This window comes from Myotis daubentonii, chromosome 13, assembly GCF_963259705.1.
Source record: "Myotis daubentonii chromosome 13, mMyoDau2.1, whole genome shotgun sequence".
Classification (NCBI taxonomy): Eukaryota; Metazoa; Chordata; class Mammalia; order Chiroptera; family Vespertilionidae; genus Myotis; species Myotis daubentonii.
Window position 1 is genome coordinate 39,751,459 of NC_081852.1, and position 26,364 is coordinate 39,777,822.

The 26,364-nt window shown below is 42.9% G+C and overlaps 1 protein-coding gene across 14 annotated transcripts in view; it reads right to left on the bottom strand.

Annotated features, from left to right (window-relative positions):
* CPEB3 (cytoplasmic polyadenylation element binding protein 3) overlaps positions 1–26,364 on the bottom strand; it is a 181,822-nt gene that overhangs the window by 25,671 nt on the left and 129,787 nt on the right. For 13 of the 14 annotated variants that reach the window (XM_059662840.1, XM_059662839.1, XM_059662838.1 and 10 more), the window contains 2 exons: positions 21,210–21,328; positions 8,223–8,337 (listed from right to left, as the gene is read on the bottom strand). In XM_059662840.1, the coding sequence (XP_059518823.1) occupies positions 8,223–8,337; positions 21,210–21,328 (234 nt within the window). The remainder of the gene's footprint in view (positions 1–8,222; positions 8,338–21,209; positions 21,329–26,364) is intronic. The other variant, XM_059662848.1, reaches the window with a different exon arrangement.

Consider the following 26,364-nt stretch of genomic DNA (forward strand, 5'->3'; position numbering starts at 1 on the left):
ATGACCTGGCCACCGCCGGTGGGCAACGTCCATCACAGAGCAGAGCCCCACAGGAATCAGGATCTTGGGGGAAGAAAAGCAGCACAGCCTGGTGGGGCAGAGGAAGAAATCTGCAGCAGATACAAGGGCCGGAAGGTACAAGAACTCCACCAGGATTTTACAAGCAGAAGGAAAGCCAAGTACTACCGGGTTCCTGTACTATGAAGCTGCTGAGGCAGGTAAGAAAAGCTATGTCCCCATGACAGAAAGGCTGTCTTTTTTCTTTCTCTTTTAAAATATTTTTATTGATTTCAGAGAGGAAGGGAGAGTAAGAGAGACACAGAAACATCAATGATGAGAGACAATCATTGATTGGCTGCCTCTGCATGCCCCACACTGGGGATCGAGCCTGCAACCTGGGAATATGGCCTAACCGGGAATCGAACCATGACCTCCTGGTCCATAGGTTGACGCTCAACCACTGAGACACACCAAATGGGCCTGTCTTTTTTTCTTAACTTCAAAATTTCTTCCCATTCTAGAGTGCCTAATATTGATGATTTTTCTAAGTGCCCATTTTTAATAGTAAGAGTGACCTACAACCAACAGGTAATTTTCAGAAGGCGAGGAAAGAAGCTAGCAATCACTAAGTCCAAGAATATGTGCTTAGGGCAGAAAGCCATCCCAATGATCCCATTATGATCAGAATGACTGAGTCACACCAGCCAAGGGAACACTGCTGATTAGCACTTAAGTAGACCTTGACTACAGTCTTGAGGCAGGACCCAGGAATCACACTCAAATGCCATCATGATGGTGCACACACTCTGAATGTCAGAGTTTAGTGAGTCCTTACTCTTCACCCCAACAACCTCTGATGGCTTGAGGGCCTCCTTACCTAACTAATGTTATTCCAGTTACAGACACGAAGAAACTAAAGGCAGAATTCATTCATTGTAGTCATTCATGAATTTCCCTGAAGGTCAAATGGGCTTAATAAAAATTAAGCACAAATTTTCCAAAGACCTGGCTTCCTCTGGAATGGAATAAACACCCCCTCAGGCTGGTGGATGACCAGGAGAAGAATGCTGGCAAGGACAGAATGGCACTTGTCTTCCACCTTCGGAAGCACTCGAGAAAGTGTCTGATTTAGAAAGAAGGTACACTGGCTGTATGCCTGCAGCTCCAGCTGACGCGGGGAGTTACTTAGCCACAGCTGCTTCTATAGCATAGTGGTCTCCAAAGGAATCTGGGGGGCTCCCGGATGCCAGAGAAGGCTCCTTCCACGAGCAGACACTTTCCACTGCTTCGCAGATGTAGCTGCTGGAAAATCATCTTCACGTGCCAAAGATTAGGTCATGACTTATGTTGCTGGCAGTTAGGTACTTTTGATAAGAAACAGAAACCCTCACTCACTATGCTTTTATGAAAATTATGAATAAATCATTTCCACGTATAAGCTGATTATACTCAGTCATTTTCTTGGCCACCAAAAAGTCTGCAGACGTTTGAGCCAGTGAAGCCTCACTTAAGGGAAGAGCAATTCGTTGAGAAGCTAGAAGCAACCAACGTGACTAAAGAAAGAACTTTGGGGGGAAAGAGTATGAAGATTTTCCATCTCTCTTTCTACCCGAATCTCTCTTTTAATGACAAAACATCTAACACGGTGAACACCCCTGAAGAAAGGTAAAAGATGGTCAAAGAACTGTTGTTTGTGTTTGGTGCTTTACTCAATTAGCAAGACTTCACTAATAGCACACTTCCTGTGGGCTACACTCAAACACCACAGAGATATGGCATTTAAGTAACTCTGCTAGTACTTAAAGTGACATTACTGAGAAAAGTAACCACTTGGTAAATACAGCTTTAGGGGGAGAATGTAATTGAATTCACCCACTAAGTAGATGACTAACAGAAACGCAGAGCAAGCCTTCCTCAAGGCCTATTAAGTTTTCAACCTGAAATAATTATTTTATAAAGAAAGTACCAGTTCACCTACAGATGTCAGAATGTACAACTACTTTTAGAGCCTGGGTTTTACAGGCTTCTTTACAGTGAGTATCATCAGTCCACGTAGGGAAGTCCCATATAAATTCCCTTCCTCTGATGGGGGCAAGCTGAACCAGGAAGAGGGCTACTGGCTCCAGTACTTGGGAGGAGGAGAGAGAAGTAGAAGAAAGGCAGAAAGGATGTGGCAGAAGTCAACTAAAACCTGCATGGGTCTATTGATGTTGTGTGATCTCAACTCTGCTCATGAAATGTGCGCCTTTGATCGAAGGTGTAACTTACTTGGAGAGTGTGGGCAAACCACCTACTAAGCCTGTGACAGTGACTCCTCATTCTCAACCATCCTCTGTAGAGGCCAAGGACAGTGTGGCTCCCAGAACCACATTCTTTACATTTAACCTGAGGAAGGTGAGGCAATACAGGTGAAGGCTGGGATTTAGACAGATGGAGGTGACAGCAGGCATAGACAGAGTCCATGAAGAAGCCAGGAGTCTCCAAACTACTTTTTATGTTTTCTTTCCTATCGAGACAGTGTTCACAGGGTCTGTTTGGTCAGCACAGGGGTAGGAAATTAGCAGGTCTGGTAGCTCTAGCCAAGGGCATTCTGCACTTTGGATAAGCTCTGTGTTCCCAAAACACTCAAGTCACGTCATAAATACCTGTTTCATTATAATAGCAACACCACTATGGGGCTAGCTCACACACTGGCTCTTGTGATGACCTTCACTGTGCCACCACCAGAGAGGGAAACAAGAATACTGCAGCTGTATGTAGCACAGCGCAACCCCCTGAAGTCCTTCAGTGGTCACTAGGCCTCTGAAGTTCAATCTGAACCCCAATCACAGTTCCTTGGATTTGCTCCTGATTCTTCACAGAGCTCTGAAAGGGGTTTTAATTCACCAGAGAGGAAATCAGGATGACTCCCTCATCTGACCCCAGGGTCCTGTTCCTATCACTTAGTTGGATCTGAAAGCCAGCCATCAGGCAATGTTTAAGTCTCAGATACTATGAGAACCAAATGTGGAGGAGCAGGAATGAGGCTTCCCAAGGGGGAATATCAACACATTCATCTTTCCAGGTTTTAAATTGTGAATCTAGAAGCCACATTTCTTCTCTCTGGACATAAGAACGAAGCAGGTGGGAAAGAGGCAGAAGGCACCTCGGGGGGGGGGGGGGGGGTCTGGACTTCAGAATGAAAGGAAGATCCAACTTGAAGGTGGACTTTCTAGGTTTACAATTGCCAAGTTGGTTCACAAGGCAGTTCACGCATCTTAAATGGGGAAATGTGCTCACAAGCATCAGATGTTGGGAAATTAAAAATATTTTCAAACAAATGATATGAACCACCAACAAAGCCAGAGAGATAGTGTTTAACTTGAATAAACTGAGCTGGTACCAAGGTAACTGTTACTATTGTTACAGAGACAACATTTCAGACCTCAACTTGATAAAGAAGCTCATTTCTGTGCAAAGAGCCCCAAACTTGTTGTCTGGAGATCCGAGTTTGAGTTTTGGCTTTTTTGCTTATAGTGGCCTTGGCCGATCACTCCCTCTGAACCCTGCTTCCTCATCTCTACAATGAATTCTACCACTTACAACTTCACAGGGTTATCACGAGGATTAAACATCCATGAGCGCTCTGAGCACACCGCTGAGCACGGAGTGGGGCTCGAATGTCCAGTTTGGTCCCGGGGTGGTTTTGGCCTCTACTCATAAATCTTGGCTTGGCTTGGTTTCTGCTCCATAAGCACCAATTCTTCCCAGTCTTACTTTGGCTTTATGCTAACGTTACTCAACCTGCCCATGAGATGGCAAAGTTTGACATCGGCTGTGGGGGAGAGAGAACACAAACGCATACTAACATTAGAAAATCCTTAACCCTCAGGGCAATGCAGTCCATCAAGTCTGTATGCCAAATCTGGAGTTTATCTGGGACAACTCGTACTGAACCTGGGACTCAGTAAAAGAAATAGCTCCTACTACTGAGAAGCATGACATAAGATGGTTTCTGCCTGCCACCACTTCTAGAACAACAACAAAAGCTACCGTTACTCCTCTTTCCTGAGTCACAAATCAGAATGTGACTCCTGCTGCAAGTGAACTATCAGAATGCCCGCACAGAATGTCTGAAATAAGTGCTCTTGGAAAAAATTCAGGCTGTAGGTCCTCTAGATGTATGCCACATATCACTGACTATCTACCTCAGTTTTTTTTTCTTCCCTCTACAGAAAATTCATGCTCACAACAGTCAGAGGGGGGAAAAGGCAGAGAAGGAAATTTTAGGATTCATCACAGAATATTAGACAGGAGAGAATGGTCAAAGCCATAGTTAGGAAAGGCCTAAGGATGAGCAAATGGTCAGGTTGGCTCCAAGGACTCAGATGGAATCTCTGAAGATCGAGCTCTTAGCAGGACCTGGTCTGGTGAACTGTCATGAGGAAGTCATGAAGGCGAAGAACAGCTCACATGCCTCTTATCAGAGGACACGGAGGGCTTTTCAAGCCTGATCGAAGTTAGAAGGGGCTGGGTCCCAAAGCTTGATCACCAAGGCGATATTCAAATTAGACATTAAGCCAAGACGGTGGAGTCAGAGAATATTCATATTTACAAAGTGGAGGAGCGTACAGGGGCCAGATACCTCATTCCCTACTCTTTCCTGGTAGCCTCATAATCCCCAAGCCTGGCACTTATTTCCTCTCAGAGCAAAGAGATACATTCTAGAGAGGCCCTAAGGCCCTAGGGATATGCAAAACAGGGCCATTTCTGTACTGAAGGAGACTCAGGAAGACCTACTGCTTACATTACGGGAACGAAGAGTGAAAATACGCTGTGTACTTCCAGGTGGAGAACCAGACAGGCTACCTACCCCTTTCCCTGTGCTCACTCTGAAGAAGAATCTGCATTTTAGCCACATGGTGGCATGGTGAGTCTGCCTATCGCCTTCCCTGGCCTGGGGGTGAGAAGAGGTGGGGAGTGGAAGGGGAACAGGAGCTGGGAAACACCAGGAGACTTCAGGCAAGCTGTCCTTGGCTTGCCGCAGACTGAGGGAGGGAAAGGAGACAGTAGGAACGTGTATTATTTGACCTAAAGAAACCAACAGGCAATCTAGCTTTGGGTAAACTCATCTAGATTTTTCCACTGATATTTTCCCATTTTCATTTATCTGGGCCTGTGATTTTTTTCACTCCCCCTCTCCTCCCAACTTGAATTTATAAAATGGAAGGCTTGTTAAATGACCAGAAAGAGCAAGCTAAACTCAGGCTAATACTGCTTAAAACAGGTTGCCTTGTTTCTTTAGAAGCGTTTGTGTGTTTCTGCCTGGTGGGGTAAGGACTATATTTATAGTAATTTATTAGTGACAATGATCTTGTCTTAGGGGAAATATCAAAGATAAATAGCCTCACAAGATCCAAAGGAATAATTCTTGAGTGATAACATTTCAGTCTCTATTCCATGTTAAAGGACCATTTTTGGCCCAGGATGAGGTGAAAATCAGTCTGGACACCTAAAACTTCACCTGCTGAGTACTGTCACCCATCTCTGGTCCAGGATCACCCTGCATATAGTACCTGAAACAGGTATGAGACTGTTCAAAATTCCATAACCACAATGCCCTCTGGAAATAATAAAAAATGGCCCGAAGGATTTAAAAACCAAATTTGAGAAACATTATGTTAAAGAGCGTAATTTAGCATCCACTTCATTGAGTTACTTAGCATTCTATGAACGCATGTCTCGCCTTCTGTCCTGAAATCGGCGGCTCTGCAGATGATGGCCTGTCTAACGGGACAGCGAGACGTCCACTCGGTTTGGCATGACCTGCGCTTGCTCAGTGTTGCTAACACAGTGGATGCTCAATAAATGTTATTGTTCAAGTGAACTGCACTTGAACAAGAACACTGTCCAGTTGAAGATGGTCTAGTGAAGTCAAGTGAATTCCTTTAAACACAGCCTTCTATTCAAGGCACACACCAGCCCATGAAGTTCAGTGTGTTCCAAGGAAGCCCAATTCTCTGCACATGGGCAAAAGCTGCAGACGTTAGCTCTTTTCGTTCAGATTGCACGGCATCCAATCTGGAAGTCTTGGATAGATAGGAACATTCTAAGATGCCAACAAAGATGACTTAGCCATCTAGAAACCATAACTTAGTCAGCTACAGTTATGGGAGGTGCTGGCATGGATGGACACTTCCATCAGACACAGTGACTGTGGGTTACTAGCCACATAATTGCAAAAATAAAACTGAAAGACAAAAATTTTAGCTTAGCTTAAAAAAAAATAACTTAAGAGACTTACAAAGAGGATAGCATCTAGGTGGGGAACACAAAATCCCACTTCTGATGAGAAAATGAAATATAATTCTTGCCTAATCCTAGAACTTGCAACATCTTGCAGACACGGGATGTTAAAGAAAGAATATAATCTAGCACCTTGGAGTTCCTGCCCTGTGGTGTCAGTGTGATCTTAGAGAAGTGTGAAAATGGATTTATAAAGGGAAAACCATATAGAAGCCCTTGCCTATCCCTTCAAATCATTAAAACAGAGAGAGTAAAGGGTGAATAATAAAAAAGGAAATTTAATTTATAAGCTATTGTGTCAGTGACTTAAAAATAGACATTAGAAGCTAAAGCCGGTTCTGTTATTTTTATAACTGTGGGGCTTTTTCTTTCAGAATTTTTTTTTTCAGATTCCCATCTAGGAAAAAAAGAGAGGGGCTAGAATATTAAAACAAATTTGTGCTCGCAGTTAGGTGCAAAAAAGAACAGCTAGAATACTAGCAATGAATGTCCATTTACACTGTTAAAAGACAGCAAAAGGGATTTTTCTCTCACTCCACTCCTAAATCTAACACTAGTTGGAAAAAGTCAGGAATATTCCACAAGGCCCCCACCTACATGTCCTTTTCTAAAGCAGACGCAGCTCAGACACAACGGGCTACATCTACCAGCGCCTAGTGCTGCTCGGAGGAGCGGCCCTCCCTGGACTTTCTTCTCTGACAGCAGGTCATGGAAGGGGTGGGGCAGCTCTGCTGCTTTGCTTTCGTTCTTTCACATAATTTCCAGGAAAATGAAAGTAAGACCCAAAGGTATTGACTTTCTGAAATACCACAAAATTGCAAACTCCACAGTCACAATGAAGATGTTTTACAATCCTTCAAAATAGAATAATGCATATATTTTTATGCAGGCCCAAAGTTATCACTTAGAACTAGATTGAAATAGAGATTTAAATAAATATATTTAAAATGTTGAGGGATGTTCGGAATTAAGAACTCATCAAAGTCATAGAGCCAGATAGCTGTAGGCACATTTTACATTTCATAATTGTTCTCACAATTTGGTTTATTGATCTCTGCTTTCTCTTTTATGTTTTAGGTAGGATCAAGTCTGCCGGCTTACAAATCACACAGAGATAATGTGCTTTCACAGCTACGGTGGCAACAGTAACCTATCTTTTCATCTTCCTTTAAAAACACAAACTCAATTATTTTAAACACTTTAAAAAACTTAGTTCCTGCAAGTAATTTTGTTATATTCCATTGGCAATAGCACTGATCCACAACTGATGGGACTTGTATTTGGATTTATATATTGATGTCATCAGCTCAGCATCCCTTCCACTGCCCCAGTCAATTATGACGACCCAATCCCAGCAGGAACAATGATTTCCTCATCGGGAAATAACAAAAAATAAAATAGGGAAGCTTTATGAAAAGTCATCATAAAGATGCCTGCGTACATAATTCATTTTTCAAGCTGTGTAAGAAAAAAAATAGGAACCTGTTTCACTTGGAAAGAGTTCAGTCTGACACTCAGTGGCACAATTTCCAGCCGTGGTTTGACTGTCACTGAGGGCACACGGCTGCTGGGGGCATATGGGTAACTTCTCTTTCTGTCATACATTACAATGCTAACTGGCATAAGAACGCACACTGCCAAATGTATTGTTACTATTTTTAAACTATGTGGTTGAATAGGAAAGCACTAAATAGAATTCATCCTTTCAAAATAACATTTTAATGAAATTCACTCTTGCACCATCAGGAAATAGAACATTTTGGGAGGAAACATTCAATTTTGAAAGCATCAGCTCAGCGAAACTGACAGGAGAGCATTCTTTTTTTTTGGAGACTGTGTATAATTGACCGGAAACCTAGAAAATATTGAAGACTAAATGCATTGGGAATTTTGTTGTTGTTGGATTTTGTTGTTGCGGTGTTACTATTTCCACTCACCAGCTCGAAGGGGTCGTGGAACTCCCCCAACAAAGATAGTTTTTCTGGGGTCCAAAGGCTGAGAACCATCCATTACAAAGTCACTGTCACTTAGGTTCCATGGTCGAATTTGCACCTGAAAAAAAGTTGTTTACTTGGTCCTTACTTCATTTCCATCAACCCCAAATGAGAATAAGGTGACTAAAGACAAACCCACTGATTTGTGCATTTTACAACATACACAACCCAAACAAAATCCAGTTATTATTTAATGTAATCTGCATTAAGTGCCTTTCGATAGAACTCTTGGGAAATCTACTTGTAGGTACTATACTCAACACTGGAGACATATACCATGAAACCTTCAAAAACCATCTGTGGCTTTTAAAAAAAGCAGTCTTTTAGAGAGAGATTCTGGGTTTTGGATCAGATCCATATTAGCAAAAGACAGACTATTTATCAACTGTCGTAGTACAGCACTTAGCTTTGTAAGAGCTCATCTGAAGGAAGGGAATGGAAACATTAGAAATATTTTTCTAAAACTTATCTGTATGTCTGGCTTTTAAATTCTCATCACCCCCTAAAATTAAAACACAGATCTTTCAGCAATATGATTTCACATGGATTAACACTCATCAAGTTAGCACAGAATTACCAGTAATATCAAATAGTGAAGTTACCTACTTCGGATTTATCTGACTTTTCTAAACAAGTCCGGGTAAATAAAGGCAAGCCTAGAAACTGAAGAAAATTCTCAAAGAGTAGAAAAAGGAATCTTCATGACATAGTTCTATTTGTTATGTCTCTTGACTGGGAAACCAACTTCCTGTCCATTGTTTGTACTGTTTTATCAAATGATAAAAAATAAGGTATTTCATCAGAATCTGAACCTTAAAATATATTCCTTTCCATCCATAACTGAATTATCAAAGAAAAGCTTAAAAAAAAAAAAAAAAAACCCTCCCGTACTGAAAGGTGAGTTTCGGCACTGCCTGAAAAAGGACCAGTCACGTGTGTTCCAGGAGGTGGCCAGGTGTAGAAGCAGAGAAAACGGTGTGTCCTTAAGGAACATACCTCTCCTTCCTTCTCACGGATTAGGACAGGAAACAAAACAGCTGAATTTTCGTTTCCTTGGCATTGACAGAATTCTCCATTTCCCGCCGATGCTAGACTGTCAACCGTTAATGCAAGGAAAGGCCTAAGAAAATGTCTGATGTGGCTTGGCTTGTATCTAGGAGTACTCCCATTTGAAAGGTAGTAAAATCTGCCAATTACACTTTCAAAACACTTTGAATGTCAACTCTAAAACTGGCACTGCTCAGAAACAGTTTACACATTCCTTATTATTGCTACAAAATTCACCCCCACCTAACTTTTTGCCTTTTATGATCCTGCTCCCTTCACTAGTTAGCCAGAAGCCATAAAGTCTCCATTTTTTTCCTGAAAACTTGGACCTGTGTGCAATTCTGTAAACAGGCCTTGCTCCACCTACATCACATGGGGGGGGGGGGGGGAGGGGAGGGAGTTAAAAAATACATTTTAAAAAAGCCCCAAAATGCCTTCATGAGCGCCCATTATTAATTTTCAATTAAAAACTCAATTTCCAGACACTGTAATAACAAGAATTCTAATATCACCAACAACAACAAAAAAGTAGGATGCATCTTTTTCTACACAGAGCCGTCTCTTCGTTTAGTCTTATCCCTAATAAAGTAGTTAAGGCAGCTTCAGGACCTGTCATTCCAATCACTTTACAATAACTGAGTTTGATCCTCAATCGCTTTGCTTCACAAATGAAAACAATTCCTGTGCAGTACCCATACTGTTCTGGCTTCACTGAATCCGATTACAGAAAACGCAGTCTTCTGTACCAGCTCTAGGTTAGTGCTGCTCCAAAGAACTGTGCAGGCCTCACACCTTCTTGCTGAGAGCTTCGTGCCTGCCCGCCTCCTCCCACCCTCACCTCATTACATCACACACGACCCATTCCACTACCCTATTCTTGGCATTATAGCTTAGGTAAAAATACAGGAAGAGGTCTCAGGAGACAGGAATAATTAACCCTATTCATAAAACCCACATCCCCCAGCTGACAGGAGAAAGCAGCTTCTCGGAGCTCACGCTGCTGCAAAGTCAGAGCGATGTCCGCATAGGCCAGCTTCAGCTCTCTGCACACCAAGCAAAAGGGAAACGTGTGGTCCTGTTTGCACCCAGACGTTCCGTTCGCACTTTGGTATCTCTGAACTACAAGTCCACTCTCACACCAGGCAATGCATTCTCCATCACCAGGGCTTACTCTCAGGGCCTGATAGCCATGTTTTTTTCCTTTTGGACTTACTCTTTGAATATGTTTTCTGGTCCTTTAATATATTTTCCACCCCCATGTTTCTCTACTTTTTATTTATTTATTTTTTTAATATATTTTATTGATTTTTTACAGAGAGGAAGGGAGAGGGATAGAGAGTTAGAAACATCAATGAGAGAGAAACATCGATCAGCTGCCTCCTGCACATCTCCCTACTGGAGATGTGCCCGCAACCAAGGTACATGCCCTTGACCGGAATCGAACCTGGGACCTTTCAGTCCACAGGCCTACGCTCTATCCACTGAGCCAAACCGGTTACAGCTACTTTTTAAATACCATACTTTATAAGCTGACTCAAATATTTTGGAGAAAGGGGTAAAACATAAATGAGAGAACAGCTTTTTCATAACCTTCGTTTCCTTAATAATTAGTTTTGAGAATGGATAAAATTAGAATTCTGTCCTAATTCAATATACATTTAACACCGCAACACAATCAGGGGTGTGTGTGTGTGTGTGTGTGTGTGTGTGTGTGTGTGTGGTCAAATAGGCTATTGCAGGCTATACTCTGGGCAGGAAAAGCCTCAACATTCAGAGGACAAACATATGGATGTCACTAGAAATGGTGAAGTTTCTCATAAATGAGCTGACGCTGATTCTAAAACCAATTCTCCTTCCTGGAGAGACTTGCTTATAAAGGGGACTCTGGGAAGACGCACCACCCACCAGCTCTTCAGTGCGCCAGGCCCTTACAGCAGGGGTTACACAAAACCAGTGTCTGCAGGGCCTCGCAGGGAGCATAACTTTGTCAAGCCACCAGGCAATGTAGGAAGTCAGTGACACACTGGATAAATCACTCCCTTTAAAAAATTTCTTTTCGTTTTTTTAAAAAATCACTCCTTTTAAAGAAAGCAGGCACTTCTCAGCTCCCGCAAGTAGCTATAATTTGCAAATGTGCTGTCAGACTTCCCCATTTGTCAAGAGTAGCTAGATTTTTATGTGAAACTTCAAGATTTTAAAATGTTGGGAACTAATTCAAATGTTCAAATCACTGTGTAGGCTAAACCCAACGATCTGCAGGCCAGTCTATGCTGTGGCTGGAAAGGCTTAGTTACCACACAGCTCACAACGGAAAGCTGTGTTCCACAAGCACTTTGGAGAGACAATACAAAACGGCTTTCCTTTAGGGTTTTTTTAAGCATGTATAATAAACTTGAATAATAGATTGCTGTTCAAAGAATTGAGAGTTTTCTGACTAAACTACACAAAAGAGATGTTACCAAATCAGTTTGGCTATTTTTTCTAGAAAAATGCCTAATAGAATAAAATACCTAACTATCGTTCTATATAGAAACTAAAGTTTCATCCTAGTTATGCAACTAAAAGTCATTATTCATAGGGGTAAGATTAGGCCACGTGCTAATCTTAGGCAAAGAAAAAAATTAAGAAATGCAATATGGGTCACTTATTTTGACAGGAAGCATAACATCATTTCCCCAAAAGAAAACTTTATTGAAGATTTCAAAAGTCTTTATGTTATAATTAAATACAAAATGCATTTTATTGTAACTTTAATAACAGGATATGAGTTTTAGAAAGACCAGTTTTTTATTTTATTATTATTTTTTAAACCTCACCCGAGGAAATTTTTTAAATTGATTTTTTAGAGAGAGACAGAAACATCAATTGGTTGCCTCTTGTCAAACCCACAAGCTAGCTATGTGTCCTGACCAGGCATCGAACCCAAAACCTTTTGGTGTACAGGATGAGGTTCTAGCCAACTGAGCCACCTGGCCAGGGCAGTAAGAATACTTTTTAATACAAACCTTAGGGCTACAAGTTTCTGAACATGACTAAGCCTCCCTATAGCTCTAGAATTCTCTTAGTTTAGACCACTATTTAGAATTTAGATGTTCATCTACCAATAAATAATGTTCTCTTGAGCTCATTTTGAATGTCTTGCCCTATCTTTCATCCTTGTCTGGCCATCTCCTTAGACTAAAAACAGCAGTCACATGAACATCCTATGCTCAGTGCCTCCTTTTCATCTGCTCATCGCAAGGCCGCTTCAAAAAGCAACCAAACTGTTCAGAGTCCACAGTGCAATCCCATGGCTGGCTCGGGGAAACTACCCAACCCCAAAACAGCCTCACTGCCATGTCCTGTTTCCCATAAAGCACAGGGCTAAGACCCCACCCCCAGTTTCCTCTGTCCTTTTTTCAATACCCTTCAAACTCCTGCTCAAGCTCTTCAGGAAAAAGTCTCCATTTTTCGCTGCCTAATCCTACAATCCTTTCAATCTACGTGAGTCAGAAAAACAATACTGCAGAACTATCAGGATTGTTCTCCCCAGCAAGCCTCAGCATCCCGGCTCTTCTGACAACCAGGATGAGTCAGCTAAACCCAGGTCCGCTGACATACAGCTGCAACGGCTCAGCTGTAGTGGTAATGAACTCAGACCCACTCCAGTTGTCAGCAATCCTATTTTAAGCACCAGAGGCCTCACAGGATGACTGGAGTACCCCACAAATAAACTAGAGTGTGGTTTGTGAGGTATCTTTCTCTCTTCCACGGCATAAGGGGTTGTTTTATTAATACTGACCACCAAAACTAGCAGCCACACAGCAATAACTGTGGTTTGGACTCTTCAAAATACATTCATATTTGATATCTCATTTCAACCTAATGTGTGCCACATGGCTCCCTAACAAAAAGGTCAGCCAGTTTCCAGTTTAGATGCTGCCTATTATCCCTAAGTGCTGCCCTCCAACCAATGGAGACGAGAAGGAGAGGCCTTCCCTGTATCTCCTGGGGGACGCGGCCTGAAAGGAACCCTGAGAGCTGATCAGAGTCACTGGCCTTGACAAGATTATATACACTGGGCAGCTCTGGGGCCTCCAGTCAGAACTCCATGGGGCCTCCAGTCAGAACTCCATCGGGCCTTAAAGCATAAAGCCATGAGTCTTACACTCAGGCCATGCCTCCCTTTCCTTAGATAAAAGTACAGTCATGCGTTGCTCAATGACAAGGGCATGTTCTGAGCACTGTGTGGTGAGGCCATTTCGTCGTTGTGTGAACATCACAGAGTGCACTTACACAAACCTCGATGGTACGGCCTCCTGCTGTAATTGTATGTGCTATACTTTTACATAGGGCTGGCAGCACAGTAGTTTGTTTACACCAGCATCCCCACAAAGAGGTTAGTAATGCCTTGGGCTATGATGTTATGATGGCTAAGACATCACTAAGGGATAAGAATTTTCAGCTCCATGATAATTTTATGGGATAGCTGTTGTATATGTGGTCTGTTGTTGACCAAAACGTCATCAGGTGGTGCATGACTGCAGATCAAGGTCCCACAGAGCCTCGTCAGAGCCAGGTCTCTCCCTAGCCAGGAAGCCAGAAGTAACCCTGGGAATTCTCTCATGCCGTCCCAGAATGCTCCTGGTCCACCGTCGAGGTCAGAAACAGTCCAAGAACAAAAGGGAAGCCCGGCCAGCTGCACCAAGCAGCACAGCCCACCGGATGCATGGAAACCACAGGCTTACAGCCCTCTAGGGCCTCCAGTCACTGCTGAACAGTTCAGACAGCACTCTGCACACCGTTTCCTAAGGGCGCCCAATGCAAAAAGAGAGCACACATAAACTGTGCCCCCAAAACGGCTATGCATATCCTTGCTTTATGCTTGACTTAATAAACCCATTCTTAGTTAAATGCTATGATTAATAACTGTACCTCTAAGCGAAAGACTCAATGGAATGCCTTTCCCCTAAAGTCTAAAGGCCTTTCTGACTCCTGCAGGAACATCTGACCACGTTGCCCTTTGAGCCCATCCCTGCCTTCCCCAGCCCAACTCCTCCTACAAAGCTTCTATCATTGCACCTGTGACTCCTTACTTCGCCTACTATTCACCTGTCTATCTTCCTCCATTGGCCTCTAGGGTCCTCTAAGGCTGAGCCCATATCTCTGCATGCTTCCCAATTGCCCAGCACAATGCCCAACTCTTGGTGAGTGCTCAGTGCTCCACAGTGAATGAACAAAGGCTTTCCTGAGGGACAGACATGGGTGTCCAGCAGCTGCCCTTCTATCTCCCAGATCACTCCCCTCACTACACTGAAAGCTACCTTGTGTGGGCATGGAAATACAGTATTTCTGGTCACCAGTAGATGTCCCAAGACTTGGGCCCAATCAGTGTAAATTCCTGATGCCACCAGGTACCTAGTGCTCATCATTACTGCTGGTACTTCCACATCTCTCTTTTTTTTTATTTAAATATATTTTATTGATTTTTTACATAGAGGAAGGGAGAGGGATAGAGAGTTAGAAACATCGATGAGGGAGAAACACCGATCAGCTGCCTCCTGCACATCTCCTACTGGGGATGTGCCCGCAGCCAAGGTACATGCCCTTGACTGGAATCGAACCTGGGACCCTTTAGTCCGCAGGCTGACGCTCTATCCACTGAGCCAAACCAGCTAGGGCTGCACATCTCTTAAAAAGGGTAAGCATGACAGATGAGTCCCTTTTGAAAGAAAGAAGAAACTAGGACTTTTGAGCACCTACACTGCACCATTGTGCCAGGCATTCTGCACACATGGTTACACTTAAACTCACTAAAACTATTATGCTGTCAAAATTATACCTACTTTAGAGATAAGAAAAGGAAGAATCAGAAGAGTAAAGTCAACTCAGGACTGAAACCCATGTTTATCTAACCCAAAGCCTATATACTATGTACTTTTTCCCTTGCAATGACGTCGTGTGCCTGCAAGGCTCCCTGTCCTCCAGGCTACTGGCCACCAGTCATACTTGCTCATAGTCTCCTGGACAAGTCACGGTGCACGTTTATTTGTGAGTGATTAACCTCTCTCTTCTTTCCAAACTTATTCTACCCATTTTCAATGCATTAAAGAAGTAACAGATGGACTCTTCTTACACCTAACAAACCTAGCCATTAGAAAAGTTCAAGAGGATGACTTCGCAATGAAACTGGCATAGTCTTCAGCTATTTTATCTTCCGGGTTCACAGACTCAAGCAATCATGCTCTGTAGCCACACGATTTTGTCCAGTGTGTATTTTCAGCTCCACGGTACGAGGACAAGGATGTTGTTACTGGCATGCTGGTCACTAAGACTCTTGAGAGGAATGTACACATAAAAGTTCAAGTGACCTAAGTTTTTCCTGGGAAGAAGCCTATTCTTTGCATGCGTTTCATGGAACAGTAGTTCTATACAAATTTTCACAAGTATAATTCCCAACCAGGTATATAATATGCTGGGTTAAACAATATTGCACAATTTACGTACTGCAAGACTTGTCAGAATTATATCAATTTTTCCCCAAATGTTTTTGGCTATTGAACCTTTAATTCAAGAAGAAAATAGATATAAAAGGCACAAAGTCAGTGCCCAATAAATGACACCCATTATTATTATGAGCAAACCTTTTGTTAGTGTTCCTCTCAAGAGACCAGTGTTGGTGGCACAAGTGTTCTTCAGAATGCACTTTGGAAAACACCGAGTATGGTCCCTTAGGGCAGTGGTCGCCAACCGGTTGTCCACTGGTGGCCGTGAGGTCTGGAAGGTTGGCGACCACGGCCTCAGGGGACGGACTGGCTGTCCTGTCCACTCGGTGCTGCTTAGTACACTGGGACTGCAGCATCTTTTAGACCTCAATAACAGCTTCGAAAAAATAAATATAACAGCTTCCAAAGACTCAAGCAAGCACTAAGGAACTCTGGACCCATATCAAAATCAGAGATTCAGGGGGGAAATAGGATTTATTATGAAGAGGAAGTACTGCTCTCATTTTAGAGGAGGAATCCTCCTTTGGAGAAATTCCTATGATGGAAAGTGCCCAAACCACAAATTTAGACCAAGGATTCAAAAAGCAAACAAAGAAGATCAGAAATGCTAAAGATTTCCAAGGGGGGGATATAACAAAACCAGATTTGATTGAGCCAAGATAAAAACACAGTTGTCATTTTAGAAGGTAGTAGATGGAGAATGAAAGAGTTTGAGTAAATATACCCCAAACGCAAGGACTGAGGCCGTCAGTCAAGATGCCCTATAACTTAGCCCCTTTCTACTTTTCCCAATTTCATCTTCCTCTACTCCTGTCATACTTTTGTGCTCCATCTAACCAGCCTAAATGTTCGCCATTCATACCACACAATTTCTCATTTCTGTGTTCATACTGTTGGATTTCTCGAAAATGTCTGTTTACCCACCCCTCACCCCTCTCCCGGCCAATCTCCAAACTCTCTTAATCCTTCAAGGCCTAGTTCAAATGACACTTCATTCAGGAAGCTTTCTTTTATCACTCCAGGCATATATAAACTCTCCAAAGTCCTTTATATCTTATCCTCATTGTATTTATTTTCCTTAATTTGACAAATATTTAAGAACCTTTTATGCACCAGGCTCCATATTAGTGTGTATTTAAATATTGTTTTATCTACCCATGACACTATTACGTTTTTGACACGGGGTTTTATGCCTGATTCAGAATAAGTTCTGATTCATAATAACCAGTACGAAGGCCCTGCCCACAATCCACACTCAAAGGTGGTTTGAAGGAAAGCAGGCAAACCGTGTAGAAAGATGGCTGCACGTGGGCTGGCGACAGCTCGAGCAGCAGGTACAGTAGATGGTGCAGTGACCAGAGAAGGCTTCAGGGAACAGAAGGCATTTGAGAGGGGTCTTCAAATAAGGACAAGAATTAGAAATTAGGATGGGAACAGAAATATCTTAGTTATTTGAATACGGGGTTTAGAAGGAAAACAGAAAAAGGTTAAGTTTGGAAAAAAATGTGAAGCCAGTCTGGGAAGGCATTAAATCCCAGGCAAAAGGAAGTGGACTGCTTTTGTAACTAAAGAGGAGGGATGGAAAGTGCTAGCAATCTCATTCATATATGGATGGGAGCAAGAGAGGCCAGAATGATAAGCAGATTGGACAGAAGCAAAAATTAAATATTAAGCCAGCCTCTATTTACAGCTTCCTTGCTCCTAACATTTTTTTTTTCCAACTTTTGCTTTCAAGTTTTAAGTGGATGACCATGTTACCTGAGCAATAACCTAAAGAAATGACTTGACGTAAGCACACTGTCTGGTAAGACAGTTTTTTAATACTGTATAGAAAATCAGTCAGTCATATTTCAGGATATTTATCATTGTGATTGTGCTATAAACTTCAAGGAGAAGGAAGCAGGAAACTTCTCTGATATGCCTTTCAAGGTGTTTACTATCCCACATCCCTGGCCAAATTGTGCTAGAAGGTAAAAAGCGTAAACCTCTCCTTCCTCACCTCCTTTTCAAGTTTCTCTTTTTCAGCCCCTATCTCTGTTAGACCCTCCCAGGTTTCCCGCTCTATCAGATTGCTGTCCTGAACTTTTAGGTTCAATCTATTCATACATTCAAAAAGTAGTGTCACCTTAACAAGAGGGACCACGGCCACAATGTCTGTCCGCTTCACCGCGGGCCTGGACGAGGACAGAGCTGTCCTCTGGGATGTCTGGGACATCGAGCTATGGAACTGATCTTGCTGGAGGAGGAAAAATCATATATCTAGGAATTTTGTCATAGTTCCTGCTCTTGCCGATTTGACTACCCATTCTTTGGGCCTAAGGAGTCAAACAATCAGGCCACGAACCAAGTTTCTTCTGCCACCTTTCAGGATCAGTCCAGCTCACAGAGCAGTCTGAGTGGAGCCATTTAATGAAAGGTAATCGCAGGCCAAAAACACGAACACTACCTGAAATCCACTAATTAGGGATTCGTTTGAGTTAAAAACAAACATGATCTTAGAAGGTTTAAGTCAGAGGGAACCTCGCTCTCAGGCTCTGTACTAGGAAAAGAATCTTGATTAACCTAATCCACACAAAGGGAATGCGGTCTGATGCAGGAGGATGCGGGGTGGGGGTGGGGGCTGGGGAGGGAGGTTAGGGGAAGGACAAAGGATAGAAAATCAGTGAGGTCATTTTGGAACACGGTATAGTTCCAAGGAGAAACCCAGGGAGGACTGGAGAGAACTAAACAGCAGAATGAGGGCACTGGGATACTGAAAGGTAGCCAAGCTAAGGAGCAGAAAAAGTAGAAAGAGCCATAGCTCAGAGAGTTTGGCAAATGAGCTCCAAATGCTGACTTTACTTTGAGCTACTGCCAAGGTCCTCATTTACTCCCAAAGGTTCGCCCAGCTCTCACTTTCTGTGGGAGCATCCAAAGTGAGGTGGGAGGTGTCGAAACCTGGGAGGGAAGTGTGGCTACATGAGGCCAGAAGGGAGAGACGTAGAGCTGAGGCACAGGAAGAGAAGGTTTCAAAAATGGAGCCAAAAGAGTTGGAACCCAAAATGGGATCCAGCTCCTTCGAATTACAGGTGTTTGGGGATTTCTTTGTTTCCCAGCCTAAATTTTATTCAAATTGTTTATGCTGGAAACTCTGAGTGTGCTTGGGTCAAAGAAATATGTGATCAGCAGCCACCATTCAGAATTCACTGAGCTCCAATAAACTGCTTCACTTGAGCTCAGAAAGTGAAAACTGCAGTAAGGCAAAAATTTGTAGAAAACACAAACAAGGAAAGTTAGTTTCTCCATAAACATTTCCAAGACAGATAATTACACTAATTATTTTCAGAAGTCCCTCGAGCCAAAGGTAACACGTGTTTGGAGTGAAAACACTCAACAGTGATGGTGTTGCCTCCACACCACCTCCATCTGCAACCACCACTGCTCATTCTCCTCAAGAGATGCCCAGTCCTGGTGAGGCTTGCCCCACAAGGAATATTATCCTCCCACAGAGCCAGTGATGAGCCATCGAGGTATACAAGACCCATCAGCTCATCTCTAGTTTCCTCCCCTCAATCCAACTGCTTCTTAGTCTACTATGGGCATAACTCAATGTGTACCTCTGCCTTTTGATATATAAATAAATATATTTCTAATCGCCTCCTAGAGTGTATGACCAATCAATCCCACCTTAGCCCTTTCTAGCTCACTCCACTCCCCTTCCACTGATGTGAAGTGGCAGATGATCTCTGGAGGTTGGCTGTTTACCTGCCAGACATCTGACCCTGACCAATTGGGTTCAGTCTTCCTAATCTCACACTATTCCACCGAGATTGAGAGAAGTTATTTCAGCTTTCTTGCTTTTCACTCATATGAAACCCTGCACGCTCCCCTGGTAGTCAGTCCCCATGTCTCCCTCATAACACCCAGCCTCTCCACACTGTTTAAATTAAGACCAAAGTTAACAAAGGTTCCCTACTTCTTTCCCCACGTACTGTTTCTTTATTCCTCTCCCCCTGCCTCACATGCTACCTTATCTAATACTGCTAATTGTTATTATAAAAAAATGTTTAATGGCCCCAGAATTTGAAAACTACAGTAGCACTTCACATGTACTAAAATCCTGGCTTCTCTTTCTGCATCAATTATTCTATTATGCTCAACATCTCCATTCTTTACTAACCCTCCCTTCTGCTTTACATACTGCAGCCTCCCTCCTAGAGGTGGCCAAGTCCAGCATCATTCTTGTGCAACCAACTGTAGACCCTGTCCTAGATGTCACCACTCTTCAACAGATGCTACCATGTAGATAAGCTCTATCCTCACTCTTCTGAATCCAAAAGCACTATGCTAGACTAACAGCACATCCAGTTACACAAGTACCTGACCTCACCAGATGTTTTCACGATCATTTCCCTCTTATCTGAGCCTCTTGACATCCTAGAGAGGGACCATTATTCTTCCCATTGTACAGATGAGGAAACCAAGATTCAGCAAGAATTAGGTGAGTTTATTCACAGCCAAGAAGATATTTAAATGTTAGAGACAAGACTCTAACTTTTATGTCCAGCCCCAATTGTTTCCCCATGCACATTTCTGAGAGTGCATCTAGTTGCCAAGCGAGCCCCCCCTCTTCTGGTGTAAGTCTTACAGGGGGTGCTGAGGCCCCAAGGATGATCCATGCCTTGGACCACATCACTATTTGTACTCTATTTCCCTCTCCTAGCACCAAGTCTCGACATACAAACGCACCCCCCCCCCAACTTCCCACAGATCCTTACTTCTTCCGTGTTAACTGAGCTCTTTTCTTCTGCTCAGACATAGGTTTGCCCCTTCTCCACTCACACCCACTCTGCCAGGAGAAAGGAAGCAGCTTTCTCTCTCACCCAAGGACTTACACTCTTTGGTTCAGTAACCACACCCTGTACTAGTGTACATTTGTTCAGGGTTTTGGGTCCGTGTTCCCTGTCCTTCCCCTCCCCTGCCCTGTTCCAAGCTCTCCTGGCCCAGAGGCTCGATTTAGCCAGCTGTGGGTACTCAGCACAATGCCTCGCATTCAAAGGCACATAAACACTGACAATTATGATCTTTAAAAAAAAATTACTCCTGTCCTTGATCTGAAATAATAATACAAACCAGCTGCCAAAACCATTAAGAGCATTATTTACTTCAATTAAGAGATTCTGAATAGGAATTAGCTTAAAAGAGCTGTAAAGTGAAAGACAAGGGCACATGTGTTTACATGCGGTCCCAAAGGTATAAAACGAAATACAGAGTAATTTGTTATTAGCGTCCCATCAATGACAGTCCAGCTCCACTGCACAGCAAGGTCACCCCGGGTAAGAGGATCCCAGTTACCAGCATTCCCATTACAATGGCACATGTGCTCTAGAAAAGCAACAGCTGGCTGCCTGTTACGTACCGGTTTATCCTTGATGGTGGGGCTGGACACGCACAGGTACAGTTTCCCGTCTTCCTCCAGGCAGGCATCGATCAGAGCTTGCACTGAGCTCTCCTCCTGGAACAGCAGAAAGGCATAGCCTTGGGGAGAACAAAAACAAAGGGTGGAGGGAGGAATCAGTACACTGAACTCAGAACACCACTTACAACGCTATCTATTGCTTTACTTCGGCCAATTCTTACTAAGAGCTAAGAACTTGAAGTGGGACACAGGGAAGTCATAGTTACTGAGACCCTCGCTTGCCAGGCATTGGGTTAGGTGCTCTATACACACCACCTTGCCTTAGGGTTGATACGTGCAGCAGCATGGCTGCACCTTGAAAACATTACACTGAGGGGAAAAAGCCAGGCACACGATACCACATATTGTATGATTCCATGTGCATGGAATGTCCATAAGAGGCAAATCTATAGAGACAAAAAATAGATTAGTGGTGGCCTAGGGCTGCGGGGCTGGAGGGAATCGGTACAGGGTTTCTTTTGGGGATGATGAAAGCTTTAAAAAATTAATTGTAGTGATGGCATCTGTGAACATACTGAAAACCACTGACCTATACATTTTAAATGGAGGCACTAAAGGGTGTGTGAATTATATCTCAACAAAACTTGTCCAAAAACCAAAACCACACAATAGGCCAGTGTGTTACTTCTGATGACGCTGTTTCGCCAAGGACACTCTCCTGTCTCATGACGGAGCACGTGATCTATAAACAGGACACTAACGGCAGGGTTTCCCTGGACACAGCCAGCTTAGTTCAGTTCAGTTCAGTTCAGTAAGATGGACTGAGCAACTTGACAAGTGGGACACAACCTATAAATTATGATAAAACTGAGATAACTGAGCGTAGGTCTCTGCTGTCAAGAGACTTCTTCAGTAGAAGAAACAGACACGTAGACAATGAACTACTAGCAACAAAGCTGAGGGAGATGAGTGGAGACAGAAGGTGCCTTGGGACCTCAGAAGAATACGGGTTCTGACTTGGGAGAATCAGCAGAGACTTCAAAGAGGGCAACAGATGTTCAAGGGGCCAACTCTGACACTTGCTGCCACACTGGCACTCACAAATGACAGCTGAGCAAGGGCCCATCATGAGCTAGTCTAAGCCTGAGCATTCAACCATTCAACCTCTCTACAACCCCTCTAGCTTGGCTAAGTCTCTCAGCTGTCGCCTCCACTCCCGGTCCTGCTACTGACCTCAAAAGAGACCGTCACCAACACAATTCTGCTCTGATGCATTGCGTGCCAGGAAGATGGAAGCAGTGGAAGAGATAAGAACCCTCATATTCAGGAGATTCTCATACATCAAAGGCGTTAATTAACTGGCCTAGAAGCAAAGCTCTCTGGAGTCCTGGGCAGCACGTAACAACGTTGGCAGTGGATAATGAAGAATGGGTGCTCTTTTTAAAATCCTTTTTCAAAACTCCTCATCTACTATACAGAGCATCCAAGTAAACATAACAGAAAAGAGATCAAGTACTGCCCAGCACACAAGGAGTGACCACTGCAACAAGTAGCAGCCAACCAACAAGGGGGACCCCAAGCCTACAGGAGCGGGTATGTGGATGCCAGAGGGAGGCTGCCTATGTGGTAGGACCCAGAGCTGTTTTCTGGGCTTTGCTCCCAGGCTAGATGGGTCAGAGGATTCAGCAGGCGGCCAGGCAAGAAAAATAAAACCTAACTGCGCAACTACAAAAGATAATACATCATTTCTTCATGTCATTTCTCTTCCAGAAATAGTATCAAACGAGCACCGAGCCCCAGGGAATCTGTTAAAAATTCAGTATTTTCATTTAATGTGAAAACATTAATTCCACTTGCCAAAGAGAATATTAGAGATGAGTGAGTTAGAAAATGCAAAAATCACCAAGAAGAGGTATTGGCATGTGCTCTCAAACCTCCTGCCTCACCAGGTTAAAGTGATCTTCCTTCCACAGAGGTCCTGAGGGGCACGCTGGGTATCTTGTTCTTGGAAGAACCCTGTCTGTGTACACGATGCACAGGCACATCAAAACAGCCTGGGGCCTGGCCCGTGTTTCTCAGTGGTGAGAGTATCGGCCTGCACACTGAAGGGTCGTGGGTTCGATTCCCGATCAAGGGCATGTACATCGGTTGCTGGTTCACTCCCCAGCCCTAGTCGCTGTGTGTGCAGGAGGCAACAAGTCGATGTATCTCTCATATTCTCTCTCTGTCTCTCCCTCTCCCTCTCCCTCTCCCTCTCCCTCTCCCTCTCCCTCTCCCTCTCCCTCTCCCTCTCCCTCTCCCTCTCCCTCTGCCTCTCTCCTTCCCTCCCTCCCTCCTACTCTCTTTGAAAAGCAATAGAAAAATATCCTCAGGCGAAGATTTTTAAAAATGGCCTGGGGCACACTCGGTGAGCTTGGGGATGGGTGTGATCAGTGAGCTGGGGCGGTCTCCAGCTCCTTGCCTCTGGAAGGCCACCAGGCTGACTGCACCTTTCCTGCACATCACTGCCCACCCTCTACAATCTCCCACATCAAATCCTGCATTGGTTTCAACTTGGGCATCAGATGAAAAGGCCTTCCAACCAAAACAAAATACACCAGAAACACCCCAAGTCACTCATGAAAACAGCTTTATGATACTTTCACCAACTAAAACACCTTCTGGTAGATACCTCTAGGTCAAGTAAACCAACAGGACAATAGAAACCAGAGGATTAAAACAAAAACAAAAACAGGAAGGAAGACTCCTTCAAACACATTTCCCTCTTGATCTTCAGAAATGTAAGGTCAAAGGAAACAAAGTAGAAAAAGATCCCTTCCAGAATAACAAGGTCAATGTGAGATAGAAATTAAATCAATGATTTACTAAGAGGCAAATTCCACATGGTACTATGAAAAGAGTTCTGGACTAGGAGTCAGAAGGACTGGATTTGGGTCTAAGTCCAGCATTTGCTGTGTGTGGTAATAACAGCTGATGGGCCCTATGAGCATTAACTCATTTCATGTTCACACACACCTGGGAGGTAGGCACTATTTAAATGCTGTTTCACGGGGAAAGCACTTGCAGAGTGATTTAGAGACCTATTCAAGGTCACCTAGTAACTGGTGAAACCATGAACTTGAACATTGACTTGGCTCTTTTCTCTGTAAAATGAAGAAAACATGTGTCCTGATTATCTTATAGAAATGTAGGTTATGAGATAATATATGTGAGGATGCTTTGTTAATTAGGATATCATGAAAGTGTCAATTTTTCTTTTGCTGCATTTTCAGTTATTTATGTGCTATGTAAAATTGAGTTTTGCATATGTCTCATTACAAAATTAGAGTTCAAGTTAATGACATATACTTTCTACTTTGCATTTGCAAGCATTTGGTGAGTAAAGGGCAGTCATCCAGATACTAAAGAAAAACAAAGTTTTTTGAATGACAGGCTGAATATTTCTGTAAACAAAGTGACTGAACATTTGCTTTCATATATCATTAGCCATTCCCAGCAGGAGAATGATCAGATGTGGTATTATCTGCTGATGTGAATACATTCTTTAAATAAAAGCCTATTGCACCTATAAATCAAGTTCCTCAAACTGTCACTATGATGGAAGGTTATCCTATTAGTTTGAAAGGTATAAAAAAATCTTGGCCAAAAATTCATAAACTCCCTCCCCTCTGAGCCAGAGAGAGATAACAGGATTATAAAACTCCTCATATTTCAGGAGTGGTGACCTTGTTTCCCAAATGCCTGATGAGTATGCGGGGGCTTTGGAGACGTGGTGGGAGACAAGAGGCCCTCAACGCAGAGCCAGTCTGACGGGGGCAATATGGGCTCTGGGGGTAGCAGGAGGAACTCAGCACTGTCACCATCACGACCCTGGGTCACAGGCAGAATGGATGGCAGAAAATTGCTTGCTTTCCCACCGTTGCCAAACGGGTTGGGGAGGAAGGTAGAATAGTGAGGGATTTTTGGACAAGCCTGAACCGACCAATGAACTTCCCTGAGTTAAAGAGGAACAGGAAGGTATGGGGGGTGGGGGTTGGGGGGGTGGGGGGGTAGAGGGAAGAGGTGCTAAATTAGAAAAATTCCATTTTACTTGGCCATGTTTTTGAAGGAAAAATTTAATTAAAAGATCTTTTCTCTTAATACCTGAGAACACATTAAGTATAACAACCTTCAAAATGTTCTTGGCTACATTTCAAAAACAAAGCGTCCCGAGTGCTTAAACACATAATTTCGCATGTTATAATTTTTTATATGGATCCCTAGTACAAATATCAATCACCATGAACCTCACCACCACAAACACCAGTTACTGAGCGCTTACAATGTGCCAGGCACTTGGCTAGTAAGTACTGTACATCTGTTAGCTCTTCTCCTCCTCACAGTAATTCTATAAGGTAAATACAGTTGTTATTGTTACCATTTTCAGAACTCCAAGTGATTAAGGGACACAGATTAAAATCTAAAAATTAAACTTAGGTTTAACATCTAGGTAAGCTTCCAAAGCTCTCATTCTTTAGCCATTAACTTACACTATCTCATCTAACAACGCTAAGGTAAATTTGCACTATCATTAGAGAATAAAGACTTGCCAATTTATTATTTATTGTCACTTTGTAACAGTGGCCATTTAACTATCACAAAAGTGACAAAATATAATAATAAACAATTATTTTAGTAGCAAGAAGTGGTGACCTGTGCTTTTGTCCTAAAATTTAAGGCCTATGGAGATATAGTTGCTCTAAAGCCCATAAAAACTCTATTAAGAAGAACTGAAATGATGAATTTTAAAATAACCAGGAGAAGTTTAGATTTAGTTTTATTTAGGTCAATCAACTTTTCTTATTTAGTAAAGATGCTTATTGGTTTGAATATTTAGAATGAAGGCTCTTGGGGGATTTAGAGAGAAAATATCACTGAATTAAATTGGATTTTAATAAAATGAGTATCACCGTAACAGTAATAATCAACTTAAGAATTCTCAATGTATCCTAAAACCACAGGGTGAATCTGGGCAGGGGATACAGGATACTCATATAATCCTAAGGTATCACTTCATAGATAAGTATGGCAAAGGGAGAAAATGGTACTTTCACAATGGAGGAATCTGACAGATAACACCTTAACCAAATGATCAAACTCAACATCAGCAACCACA